This window comes from Triticum aestivum, chromosome 1A (assembly GCF_018294505.1).
Source record: "Triticum aestivum cultivar Chinese Spring chromosome 1A, IWGSC CS RefSeq v2.1, whole genome shotgun sequence".
NCBI lineage: Eukaryota > Viridiplantae > Streptophyta > Magnoliopsida > Poales > Poaceae > Triticum > Triticum aestivum.
Window position 1 is genome coordinate 553,997,672 of NC_057794.1, and position 12,855 is coordinate 554,010,526.

At 49.5% G+C, this 12,855-nt stretch overlaps 1 protein-coding gene across 4 annotated transcripts; it reads left to right on the forward strand.

The window, feature by feature from the left end:
- Positions 1-3,035: 3,035 nt before the first annotated feature.
- LOC123067152 (uncharacterized) lies at positions 3,036-6,035 on the forward strand. 4 transcript variants are annotated; one of them, XM_044490075.1, is made up of 5 exons: positions 3,036-3,358; positions 3,741-3,853; positions 4,021-4,899; positions 4,980-5,135; positions 5,349-6,033. In XM_044490075.1, the coding sequence occupies exons 3-5, from the start codon at positions 4,144-4,146 to the stop codon at positions 5,808-5,810; spliced, it is 1,374 nt and encodes a 457-aa protein (XP_044346010.1). In that variant the 5' UTR covers positions 3,036-3,358; positions 3,741-3,853; positions 4,021-4,143; the 3' UTR covers positions 5,811-6,033. The 4 variants fall into 4 exon arrangements, with proteins under 4 accessions (XP_044346010.1, XP_044346020.1, XP_044346016.1 ...); XM_044490085.1 differs by having other exon boundaries at positions 3,741-4,899; positions 5,349-6,034; XM_044490081.1 differs by having other exon boundaries at positions 3,036-3,853.
- Positions 6,036-12,855: the final 6,820 nt, after the last annotated feature.

Here is a 12,855-nt window from a genome sequence, read left to right on the forward strand (position 1 = left end):
AGTGTGATTTCACTGTTTCAGCACAAAAAAACCAATGAAAACAAAAATATACCAAGCTGCAAAAAAGGCCTGTCATTTTCATTACCAACTCTCCATCAATCTCTAGTTCACATTCACATGGGTCAGCATGAATCATGATGGATGATGCTCCAGCATTTCAAAACAAACTAAAAAAGAAAAAAAAAGAGGACATGCCCAGCATGATAGATGCTCTGAGTTCAACAAAAAACATCTAGGTAGCTCCGGCATGATACTTGTTGTTTTCAGTTACATAAATGGATGTTTCGGACACATGGACTCACAAAATAAAAAATAAAAACTAAGCTAGCGAGCTTCTGTTCCGATTGTCATCTTCTACGAGCTTCTCAGCAGTTTATGGAACTCTTCGGCTGAGTTGAGAGTATTCTGAGGGTGTTTGAAAAGCTTCGGTGATACGAATGTCTGAAAATTGAGCAACGACCTCGTGTCCTGAGCATAGAAAAGGCAGAAATACAAAAAACATGGAAAAGATTAATATTCCGCGCAGCTGCTTTGCCGACCAACGAGTTTGGAAGATAGGAATGCTGCAAAACAAGAGCAAAAATGAAAACATGGAAACTATCAACAATGCATATCTACTTATCAGAGAATGAAAAGTATTGAAGCAAAAGTTGAAGATTGTATATATAACTGCAGATAAAATGCAGGTTTGAAAGAATATTAGTTAATCCAACTAACTTCAGATAAACATGAGCTAAAAATTCATGGAAAAGTATTGGAACAGTAGCTAAATTTCAGAGAAAAGATATATGTAGTTTCAGAAGCAAAAACTGAGTTCCCTGTGCTATAAGCTAGCAGTACAAACATTCCTCTAGTTTCAGAAATATAAGCTACAAACATAACCTACAAACTAGTTTCAGAAAGGTAAGTTTCTCTCAAATTTAGCTACTGTTTCTCTGAAATTACATATATGTTTCCTTCCCTTCTCTGAAAGTACATATATGTTTCTCTGAGACTACAAACTGGATAACTGCATGAGCTACAGAAGCTTTGAACTAAAAAGAAAAATCCCGCATCACTAGTTTCCTGCAGCACATCAAGTCTGTACCACTAATTCCGTACAACACATCAAAATCCTGCATCACTAACTTCCAAGTAAAAAATGCTACAGAAGTTTTGAGCTACAAACATTCAGAAAAGGATAGTATCGGCTACATCACATCAAGGGGATAGCATGAGCTCCAGCAGCGTATTCTGAAAGTCAAATAAACAATTCTGCAACACTGGATCTGCAACATCCAAATCCCTACTACACATCAACACGTCTACACCACCTATATCATCTACACCATCCACCTTGGCGCCGACGACAAGAGCATCTCCCTACGTCAGAGCACCGCTACGATGAGCTGCAAAAATTCAGAAACTAACACAAAAATGAGATCCTGCAACTTTAAGTTCTCTCTGCATCACAACATAAACTATGAGCTTCGGAAAAAATAAAACAAAGAGGATCCTATAGAAACTGCGTGCTCCGGAAATTCAGAAACACACAAATGGGATCCAGTGCACAAATTTTCAGCAGAAGGGGATCCAGTACACAAATTTGTATCACAACATAAACTATGAGCTTCAGAAAAATGAAACAAGGGGATCCTACAGAAACTGCACGCCCCAAAAATTCAGAAACACACCTATGAGTTTTCAGAACTATGCGCTCCAGTGCACAAATTTTCAGCAGCATAAAAACTGAAAAAAATGATCCTGAAACTCGTTGTCGCGCCGTCGAACTACCTACAACGCCGCCGAACTACCTACAACCGCTCTGCTCCTTGTCGCGCCATCGTCTCCATCATGGTGACATGCCATTTATTTTTTTTGAGGAAAATGAACTATGAAGGTAGCTAAAACTGACTAAACAGGGCTTATGGACGCCACTTATTTGCCATTTACATCCCCACCGGCCCACCTCCTCCCAGCGAATCGTTCGCCAACTAAGAGGGTCCTATTTCGGTTATGTTTTGTTTCTTTTAACAGTTCCCTAGTAAAAAAATCAAACCATCTGCATCCAAATTGCCAAGATCTAGAGTTGATTCTAAGAAAACCTCCAAACTAGGTGAGAGCACGTCCGCTAATTTGCAGCAGCAAATAACTGAACTACCATTTCAGCAACCTAACAGAGATATCCAATGCAACAAATGAATAAGCTCGCTCGTTTATGGTTCCATCTCAGCCAGCAAAACCAGACGAACAAGATGCTCCAAATCAACAGTCCAGTTCATCAGAACGGCAACAGAATGCCTTCCAGTAGAACAACAGCCGCAACAAATCACATCAACAGTTGGGGAACACAATTCATCCACACAAGGAAACCTACAATTCTGACGCTGTTTCGTTCCTTCGGCCAAATGCATGCTCAAGAAATCGAACAAGGAAACAAAATCAATCAGTGCAGGAAAAAACGTGCTAATTTTCGGCCGCCGCCCGTCTTCCGGAGCATCTTGTTCGGGGGGAGGGGGGCGGTTGCCCGATCCATACATGTCGGCCACCGCCGAACCCATCATCGTCGTCACCACCGCGGAGGATATGCGCCACCGCCCCTGCCGCCCAACACCCTGCGCCGCCCGCCACCGCCCTCCCGAATCCAGCCGCGTATCCCTAGCCCTCTCAGAGACAAGAGTCTATAGAGCTGGTCAGTTGCAAGAATAACTGTACTGAAACAAATTGTTTCAGAAACGCACGCGCGCCACGCGACGGGGAGGCTGTCGTCCGTCCGATCAACAGGCGATTCGACGGACGCGGAGCCGGCGGATGCGGCGCAAGTGATCGGTCGGGTGAAGGAGAGCTCTTCCCATAATATAACATGGAGGAATCAAAAATTATAAATACGTTGGAGACGTATCAACGTGCGCGGTGTGATCGACGAAAATTTCATCCGGTGCGCCGTTACCTATCATTGCCCATAAAAATTTCGGGCCACTTGCCATTTGGACAGGCATGGGGCAAATCATCAAACCCCAAGTAAAATGGGGCAAAATATTCAATCCCCCTATTAACCATGCTCTAAAAAACACTACAGAACCACTACGCTAGATCTGAAAAGAATACTAAACCTAATCCCATATAGCCTAGCCTAATCGAGCACACCGCCGCCGCCGCCGCGCCGGTTCAGCGCTGCCCTCACATCGCCGGCAGCCCAGCCCTCACGCTGCGGCCGTGGCGCCGTCCTCTACGCCCTCCGTCGCCGCCGTCCTCTACGCCCCTCTGCCGCCGCCGAAGCTCTCCACGGCAACAACCCTCTCCACCGTCGACGGCACCCTGTAGTCTTGCACGCCTCCGACTTCTGCACCCGAAAATTATTATCCAACACATACGATAGGTCAGGATTTTATTTGTACTTATGCTAGCCATGATTCTTCAAAGCAGGCCTAATATGTGAACGATCTGAACCGTGAAGTCTGAAACTATGACTACTAACCTCTGTTTCCAGTCTAGTACTGTGAGTCTGACCAGAGCACTATTGTGATTTGAGCTGAACTAGTATGTCTATGTTTTTGATTCTTTGATAGTTTTTGTGTTGCCGAAGCTGAAAATATATGCTTAAATGGGTATCTTATTACATAACCATGATATATATCATAATATTCTGTAGTCATGTTTGCAAATTGAACAAGTTTGTTGGTTTGCTTTTTCTTCTTCTATGGCTGGTGGCTAACTCTTGTTTTGACTTTCTTGAATGCTCGATGGAACTTCTCTTGCAGAGACAGGCTGAGATTGTTAAATGGCAAAGAGAAAGATGGGTTCAGAAGAGGACATACGTGGAAAAACGGTGAAAAGAAAGGGACCGAGGCTTCAGCTGACTAGCCTGCCAACGGTATGGGAAATTTGTATTGGAGTATCAAGTTAAAATCACGAGGAATGTGCTGCTATTCTCCTTCCTCAGCATTTTTCTTTCTCGAACATTCTCCTACGTCGGCATGATCTTCCACATAACATGGCAAAATATGTATTGTTGCTCAATCCAAAATTTCATTGATGTAGGAAATTCTCTGTTGTATCTTGTCGCAACTGCCGATAAAAGAAGCTGTGCGGACTAGCATACTGTAGGAACAGTGGAGATGTCTTTGGCGTTGCCACTCGAATCTAGCATTCAGTCTTATATCAATGTTGCCAGCAGTTCCTCGTAATCGTATCATTGGAGCGCTAAAACTTGATGATAATAAACTGAGGAAGCAAGAGTTTATTCAGAGAGTTGATGCAGTCCTAGAGAAACACAGTGGTGCAGGGGTTGACAGGATTCAGTTTCGTGCTCCATTTGATAATAAGCATAGAGACCAGATAGAAAGATGGGTGAACTTTGCTACTGCCTCGAAGGCGAAGCAGATTATTTTCGATTTCTCGACCGCCAGCGACATAAGTCAGCCATGTAACTTCGATTTGCATCTTCTTGATGATAGTAAAAGTTTAAGCTTGCGGTCTATAAAACTCTGCTCTGTTTCTCTAAAGGTGCCCGTGGGATTCAAGGGTTTTCAGAACCTTAAATCGACTTACCTAGCAGACACAAATATTACTGATGATGGTCTTCAACATTTGATGTCCAACTGCAGTGTTCTAGAGTTCCTTGGAATTGCAGGTTGTGCAATGCTTACAACGTTGCAAATATCTCATCCTTCAAACACACTTAAGCATTTGCATGTATATGACTGCTGTTTGCTTCAAGGGATGGAGTTAAACTTTGGTCTGGTAAGACTTGAGTACAGAGGTCTGCCGATTGTGTTATCGCCTCCTGGAACCTTGCTTCTAACAAATATGTGCATAAAGTTGGAGGGTATTTGTACTTCTCTTGAATACATCTTCACCAAACTTCGTGATAATGTGCCTCGTCTCGAGGTTCTGAATCTAAAATGCCAGGAGTATAAGGTTTGGGATTCTCTGTTTCTTTCCATCAGTTTTCAATGTCGGTTTTGTTGTTTGTTTTCTTATTTGTCTGTGTGGTTCAGATGACTACATTGCCAGGAAAGCTGCATGAGTTTGTTTATTTGAAGCACCTGATATTGGAGTTAACTTTTGAGAGCTGTCAGAGAGGGAAGACTGATATCCTTCAATTTGCCTGCCTTCTGGTTGCTGCTCCTTCCTTAGAAAAGCTTGAATTTCATGTAAGTTTAGCATTTTCAACTTTCATTCAAGTAACCACTAGAAATCCGAGTATTGTTCTTAGCCGACCCTGCTTATGCCTTTGAAATAAAAATATGACAACTATCTATCAGAAGCATGTATCAGATAGTTTGCCTTTTATCGATTATACATGAGCTACTTCAGATTGCTAAGGAGTAAGCACAAAGTATTCACATCCTTGATTTTATCTACAGATGTGGCTGCGCTGGGGTCGGGAACGGTATAGAGCCGAGGACGGGAGTCTCCGGAGCCTTCCTTCCCAGCCACACTCCCATCTCAGGTCGGTCGATATCACGGGGTTTTACGGCGAGAAGGACCGGCTGGAGCTTGTGCTCCACATCCTCAGAGATTCCGTTGCGCTGGAGTCGATGAAGGTAGATCCAAGCCCTGTGGTTGCTGCTGATGTTAACCGACTTGGGGGACTGGGGAGCATGCATGTTCCTCATTTTGTGGATGGCTATGAAGTCGCCCTTGAGTTCCTCTGCAGCAGAGACCGTCGCAATGTTGTCCATGGCGCGAGCCCCGATATCATCGAGAGGGCCCGACGTGGGTCTTCCCCCCTGAGTCCACGCAACAGTAGTGCAAAGGCATCCTGGCAACGTGTGAAGAGGGTGAAGCGATTGTCGCGGCCTTCCTCCAGCCGAGGAGCTTCCTGAAGCTGCTCTATATACCGGCAAGTACCTGGAAACAGACGAGAAGCAAAAGAATCCAGCTCTGCCGACGTAATAGAGCCGTCGTGTTGTGGGTTCCCTGAGGTTGCTATATTTTCTGGCTTTGTTGTGTTAAAAAAACTTCAATGATTTCAGCAACTTTTGTGTTAGGATCTAAGTAGTGATCGCCCGATCTATTACACTTGCTCACGAATTCGAGTCCCAGAGGTAGAATTACAGGCACTAATACAAGAATTTGGAGGAAGGGGATCGGGGAGAAGAAGAAAGTGCCGCCGCCGTGATCCACTGGATGATGGGGTCTTCGTGGGACGCGCCTTAAGTAGCCAGCCGGTCAGTTGGGCTTAGTGGACCCACTGCGGCCCAGTGTTGGATGGGTTGGGCTTCCTGGCCCTGATGGGTCGAGAGGCAGCGATCGGGTCGCTGCCGTCTGGGTCCTTCTTGTCAGCGGCTGGTGCAGGGTCAGCTGGAGTAGGGGCGCTGACATCCCCTCCTCCTTGCGATGAGGCTTGCCCCCAAGCCTCTACTGCATGAAAGCGGGCTTGCAGAGCCACTCGGTCTTCCCAAGTGTCTTCTAGGGCTGCTTCATCCGACCAACGGATGCGAACTTGTTCGATCATGACACCATTCCTCTTGCGCCAACGTCGTTGGAGAACTGCGGCTGGAACAACTGGAACATCAGTACGGCGAGGGAGATCAGAGTGAGGCAGCGTATCCGGGCGCAGGCAATGGCGTAGCTGGGAGACATGGAAGACAGGGTGCACTTGAGCTTGCGGTGGTAGCTCCAGTTTATAAGCCGAATCATTGATCTTGGCGACGATCTGATACGGTCCATAATACTTGAACTCCAGCTTGTGGTTGGCGCGCCTTGCGACTGAAGTTTGAATGTAAGGTTGAAGTTTGAGATAAACCGAGTCGCCCACAGAGAAAGTGCGCGGAGATCAACGCATGTCTGCTTGAGCTTTCATGTACTGTTGCGCTTTGTTTAAGTGTTGCTGCAATAGGTCTTGGATGACGGCGCGCTCGTCCAGCCAAGAATGCAGTGCTGGCACCGTGCACTCGCTGGTCGGAGTGATTCCCCAGTGTCTTGGTTCATGTCCGAACATCGCTTTGAATGGTGACATGCCGATGCCGGAGTGGTGTGAAGTATTGTACCAGAACTGTGCTAGCGGTATCCAGTGACTCCATCTGGTTGGGCAGGCATGCACAAAGCAACGGAGATAAGTTTCAAGGCATTGATTGACCCGTTCAGTTTGCCCGTCTGTTTGCGGATGATTTGCCGTACTCAGTCGCAACTGGGTGCCTGCATACTTGAACAATTCCTGCCAGAAGTGGCTTGTGAAGACAGGGTCACGATCTGACACGATCGAGGCTGGGAAACCGTGAATCCTGTAAACACTGTGCATGTAGAGGAGCGCAACCTTGGCTGCAGTATAAGGATGCGCCAGAGGGAGGAAATGACCAAATTTGGTGCGTTTGTCAACAATGACCCAGATGCAATTGTGTTTACCGGATTGTGGGAGTCCGTCAATGAAGTCCATCGTAATCATCTCCCATGGTTGTTGTGGAATTGGAAGGGGCTGGAGTAGACCTGGAGACGCTGCTCTGTCCGGTTTAGCTTGCTGACAGATCGGGCAACAGCGCACATAATGCAGCACGTGCGTCTTCATCTTAGGCCACGCGAACTAGACGACGAATGCGCCGGATGGTAGCTGGGAACCCGGAGTGCCCACCCAGGGGGCTATCATGAAATGCCCCCATGATCTTCTGTTGAAGCGCCGTCGAGCCTCCTAGCCAGATACGCCCACGGAAGCGAATTATGCCCTGCTACAGAGTGAAACGCCCTTTGGAGTCTTCTTTAATTGCCAGTTGCTCTAGCAGTTTCTGCGCCTGAGGATTGCAATTGTAACTCGCCACAACATCTTCAAGCCATGTTGGCTGGCAAGAGGTGACAGCTGAAAGGATCTCTGACGAGCACGCGCGCGACAGCGCGTCCGCGGCTGTGTTTTCGGTCCCTTTCTTGTATCGAATGGTGTAACGCAGCCCCAAGATCTTGGTGAAAGCACGCTGCTGCCATGGGGTGGAAAGGCGCTGCTCCTCAAGGTGTATCAGACTTTTCTGGTCACTGTAAGTGACGAACTCATTGTGTTGCAGATATGGCCGCCACTGGTCCACTGCAACCACTATGGCGAGGTATTCCTTTTCATAAGTTGAGAGGCCTTGGTACCTGGGGCTCAGGCTCTTGCTCATGAAAGCGATCGGATGCCCCTCCTGCTGCAACACTGCCCCGATTCCCTTGTCGCAAGCGTCCTTTTCGATCGTGAATGTCTTGGTGAAATCCGGCAATGCCAAAACAGGAGTTGTGATTAGTTGCTGTTTGAGCAGTTGGAACGCTTGAGCAGTGTTGTCGGTCCAGACGAAAGGGGTGCCCTTCTTGAGAAGATTGAACAGCGGTCTTGCGATGATGCCGAAACTGCGAACGAAACGGCGATAATAACCAGACCTGTTTGGCGTCCTGCGGAGTCGTCCACTCTTGCACCGCACGGATCTTGCTTGGTTCCGTGGCCACACCCTTCTCGCTGATGACATGGCCCAAGTAAGAGAGTTGTTGCTGACCAAATTCACATTTAGATCTCTTGACCTTCCATTGATCCTTGCGCAGCAGCTCGAGAACCTGACGAATGTGAGAGACATGTTCTTCCCAGGTACGGCTGAACACCAAGATATCGTCGAAGAACAAGAGCACACAGTGTCGGAGGAGAGGGTGCAGGGTGTCCGTTAGCACACTGATGAAAGTTGTTGGTGTCGTGGTTCTAACTCTGACAGTGAGGTAGGGGGGTATGTACGGAGAGGCTAGGTCTCAGCTATGGAGAAGTTGTAAATACACCAGGATGTACGAGTTCAGGCCCTTCGCGGAGGAAGTAACAGCCCTACGTCTCGGTGCCCAGAGGCGGTCGACTGGATTATGTGTGTATGAATTACAGGGGGTGCCAACCCCTGCTACTGAGGAGGGGTGGCTTATATAGAGTTCGCCAGACCCCTCCGGTCCTCAGTAATGCAGGGTTAAAATACATTAAGACTGGGCGTTACTGGTAACGTCCCTATTAAAGTGCTATGATGACCATAAAGGCTACTTAATGGCCGACCGTTTGCTTGCGGAGTGACTTTAGATCTCCTGTCAGTCGAGTGGTTGGCTTCGTAGTCGAGTGGTAGCTTCCTGGTCGAGTGTCTTGAATCCGTCGAGTGAGATACCTTCAAGTCGATTGAAAGGTGACTTCTTCCAGGGATGTCCTTGGGTAGGGCTCTTAGGACAGGTCCATGCCCCTACCCTAGGTACATAGCTTCATCATCAGCCCCCGAATGGATCGAGGTTCGAGCGGGGAAGGAGTTGGGGGTCCTTCCGACTGGTTCTTAGCGTTATACGAATGTCTTGTACTGGATCAATCGTCACGGATGACGTTTGTCAACTTCTTTCGGTCACCTTGATCCGTTCTTGGTCTCTCGTCGAGTGAATTTCCTTACTTGTGGAATACCGAGTGCCGGCACGAGCGGGCTCTCCAGTTTGATGAGTTGTTCTGCAGCCCGCGGATTTTGCGGGATTTGAATTTTGAGAAGTGAGCGAGACGGGGGCGGCCGAAGTAATCGGATGGGATAAGATGGAAGCTCCTCGATCTCCGCTCCACCTTTTTCGCCACGTACCGCGCGCGCGCCTGTTGCGGGATTTGACCGGATCGCCTGGGCCTACCGGTCAGCCACTCGGAAGCGGCTCCTTATAAGTTGCCGGCTCGGGGCTCCCCAACAGTGTGCTCTCGCCTTTCCTTCTCCCCCCGCAAGGTCCTCTGCCACCTCCGCTCCCACCCTAGCGCCGTAGGCCCGTTCGAGCCTCGCCGGCGACGATGGTGAAGGACAAGACGTCGGCTTTGGAGCGCGCGAAGAAGGCGGTGGTGCAGGGGAAGGGGAAGAAGTCCGCTCGGGGCGGATCTTCCTCGAGGACTGCTCTGCCCAGGGATTGGATCCAGGGCGACTGGATGCCCTCGGTGATTCGGCAGGAAGATCTTGACGACATGGTCGAGGGGGGAGTCATTCCCCATGAAGCTGCGCGTCTCCCGGGGGGAGAAGTCGAACCCCAACCTCGTGACGGTGAGTGCGTCCTCCTCGCCACCCATATCGATCGCGGATTTTCTCTACCTCCTCATCCTTTTTTCCGGAGCTTTTTGAACTTCTTCGGAGCGCAGCTCCACCATTTCACTCCCAATTCCATCGTGTATCTTGCGGCTTTCGTTTCCTTGTGCGAAAGTTTCTTGGGTTGCCGCCCTCATTGGGGACTCTTTAAACACATCTTCACTTGCCGTTCCCAATCGGTAAAGAAAGCCAAGTCGAGTGACGAACGGACGCAAGTGATCCAGCTATGCGGGGGCCTGGCGATCCAGATGAGGGGTAAAAGTTCTTTTCCGTCTATCACTTTTCCCGAGTCGGTCCGTGGTTGGCAGTCGACCTGGTTTTATTGCCAAGACCAGGTGACCCCAGGGCAGTCGACTGGTCTTCCCCCTTTCTCTCTGGACCGAGCTCAAAAGCCTGCCTCTCTGAAAGTGCTGCCGGAGGAAAAGGCGCAAGTCAAGGTGCTGGTTGGTCGAGTGGTTCAGCTTGTCCGAGACGGCGTGACCGGCATGGACTTGCTGGAGGTCTTCCTTCGGAGGCGCATCCAACCGCTTCAGGCTCGTGACCACCCTATGTGGCTGTACTCGGGTCTCGACGACACCACTCGGGTTCACCCAGAGGAGGTCACCGACGAGATGCTGGAAGGGTGGCTGTCGAGCATCACAGGGAACAAAGACAACCCCCGAGGAGCCAGGAGGGTTGTCCCGCTTGACAGTACATACGACGTGGACCAGGTCTGACCTTGTGTTCCCGACTGAGATCTTGCTTTCTTCATTTGCTCTCTTTGAATCGGTCGACTGACTTTCGACTTGTCTGCTATTCTCCAGGCAACTACAGAGATGTACTCGACACCCAACGGAGCACAGGGGCAGGCCGAGGAAGGGGAGGCGAGCGGAGGCGAAAGCGGAGACGAACAGGGGGAGTGGGAGTCTGACGGCGAAGGAGAGGGAGACGACGACGTCGACTCCAGCGAAGAGGAGGAGGAGGAGGAAGCTGGACCTCCCCGCTCGGAAAGGCGATCCAAGCTTACACACGACCCTGCGCGGGAACGTGGTAAGGCGACTGCTCCCGTTGGGCAGTCGTCGAAGCGCCCTCGGACCTCTTCTCCAGCGCCGACTGAAAAAGCTCCCAAGCACCCCCGCGCGGCGCCGTCCAAGCCACCCAAGGCTCTGCCCAAGATGAGGATGACTGTCCCCACCATTTCTGGGTAATGATAGAACTTGTTCTCCTTTGTCGACCGTGGACGGATCCTTGGTCGATCCACTGAGCCGACTGACGGCCTTTCAAAATTTGCAGTGCTGCTACTTCTGAGATCTCCGCCAAGGACGATGATCAAGAGATGGAAGATGCTGTTACTTCCAACCCTGGTATGATTACTGATGTTCTGCCTTGAATCGACTGACGATTTCTTATAACTCTGGTCGATTGAATTTTTCTCGTAGCTCCTCCTCATGTTATTAGCCTTCCTGACGACGAAGACGAAGCGCCGCTGAGAGTGAGGCGGAACAGGAAAGCGTCGGCTGGCGAGACTCCACAATCCACTCCGGCGCCTGAGGCCGTAGCTCGAGACGGTGGCGATACCACCCGGGCTTCTGTGACTTTCGCCAATCCTCTGGCGAGTGCGCGGCCCTCGACGTCGACCGTAAATCCGCCTTCGCTCTTCGCCACACACCACGTCCCTGAGGACCAAGTGGGTGCAGCTAAGGAAGCTATACGCCAGGCAGGCATCATGATGGAGCAGGTCAAGGTGGTTCGAGAAGCCAGCCAAGCGGCTTATGACGCGAGTTCAGCTCTTCAGAGTAACGTCCAGGTCAGTCGATTCACTGCTTGTTCTGTTAGGGTATGCTGTCTGAAGAATCTCTTTTCCGAAGATCTTTTAAATCTGTACACCCACTGGGTGTTTCTGTTAAGTTTTTTGGTCGAGTGGGGGCACGCTGAGTGCACCCACTGGGTGTAGTCCCCGAGACTACGGTGGACTGCTGGCAGTCGACTGTAGTCTTTATATTGCGTTGCTGTAGTTTTACTCCTTCACTCGGTCTGGCCAGGCCATGTCGAATGAAACTGTATCCGGTCGACTGCGGGCAGTCGATTTTTTTTCAAAACCAGTGGGGGCACGCTGAGTGCACCCACTGGGTGTAGTCCCCGAGACTACTGTTGAATGTTTTTGATTCAGCTGTAGTCTTAGAAACGTCATCATTGTCTCTTGGTTACTCGGAAGCAACTTATCTTGGACCTCTGTCGACTGACTTTTGCAGAAATCCTGTGAACTTGTGGCTCTCTACACTGAGTTGGAGAACAAACAGATCCAGCTCGACCTTGACTTGAAGCTCGCTCAACAGAACCTGCAGAAGGCGCGAGACGAAGCAAAAGGTATGGCTGGCGAGGTTTCTCATTCTTGACGAGTGACTTCCCTTTCTTGCCCATTCTTGATGTTGAGTTCACTCGACGTTCTGTAGATGAACTGGAGGAAGCTCTGAAGAAGAAGGATCAAGATCTTGCCGAAGCACAGAAGGAGGCCTCGAGCAAAACGAAGCTTGCAGAAGAGAAACTGGCTTCGGTCGGAACTCTTGAGCAGGAGAACTCCAGACTGAAAACTGCTCTCGAGACAGCTAATCGAGAGGTCAGCCGACTGAAGAAAGACAAGATGGTTCTGCACGACCAGGCGGGTGAGCTGGCGGGGAAGGTAAACGATCTGGAGGCTTATCTCGGTGGACTCGCCAAGAAGCTGTTCGTCATGCTCGAAGGTAATTATTCCGACCCGGCTGTCTTGCAGTTACCAAGCCCGCATAAGGCCACTGTCTTATTCTTGAATCGTGTTTGCAGAATTCTGCCAGAGCTTCGAAGAGGAAACCAGTCGAGTGGAGCCAGGCTTGGA

Bases quoted from the DNA above. Each gene is read 5' to 3' on its own strand.
- LOC123067152 (XM_044490085.1), top strand. From the start codon at position 4,144: ATGTTGCCAGCAGTTCCTCGTAATCGTATCATTGGAGCGCTAAAACTT. The intron at 4,900-4,979 runs GTTTGGGATTCT...TGTGTGGTTCAG, and splicing joins TAAAATGCCAGGAGTATAAG to ATGACTACATTGCCAGGAAA. The intron at 5,136-5,348 runs GTAAGTTTAGCA...TTTTATCTACAG, and splicing joins TAGAAAAGCTTGAATTTCAT to ATGTGGCTGCGCTGGGGTCG.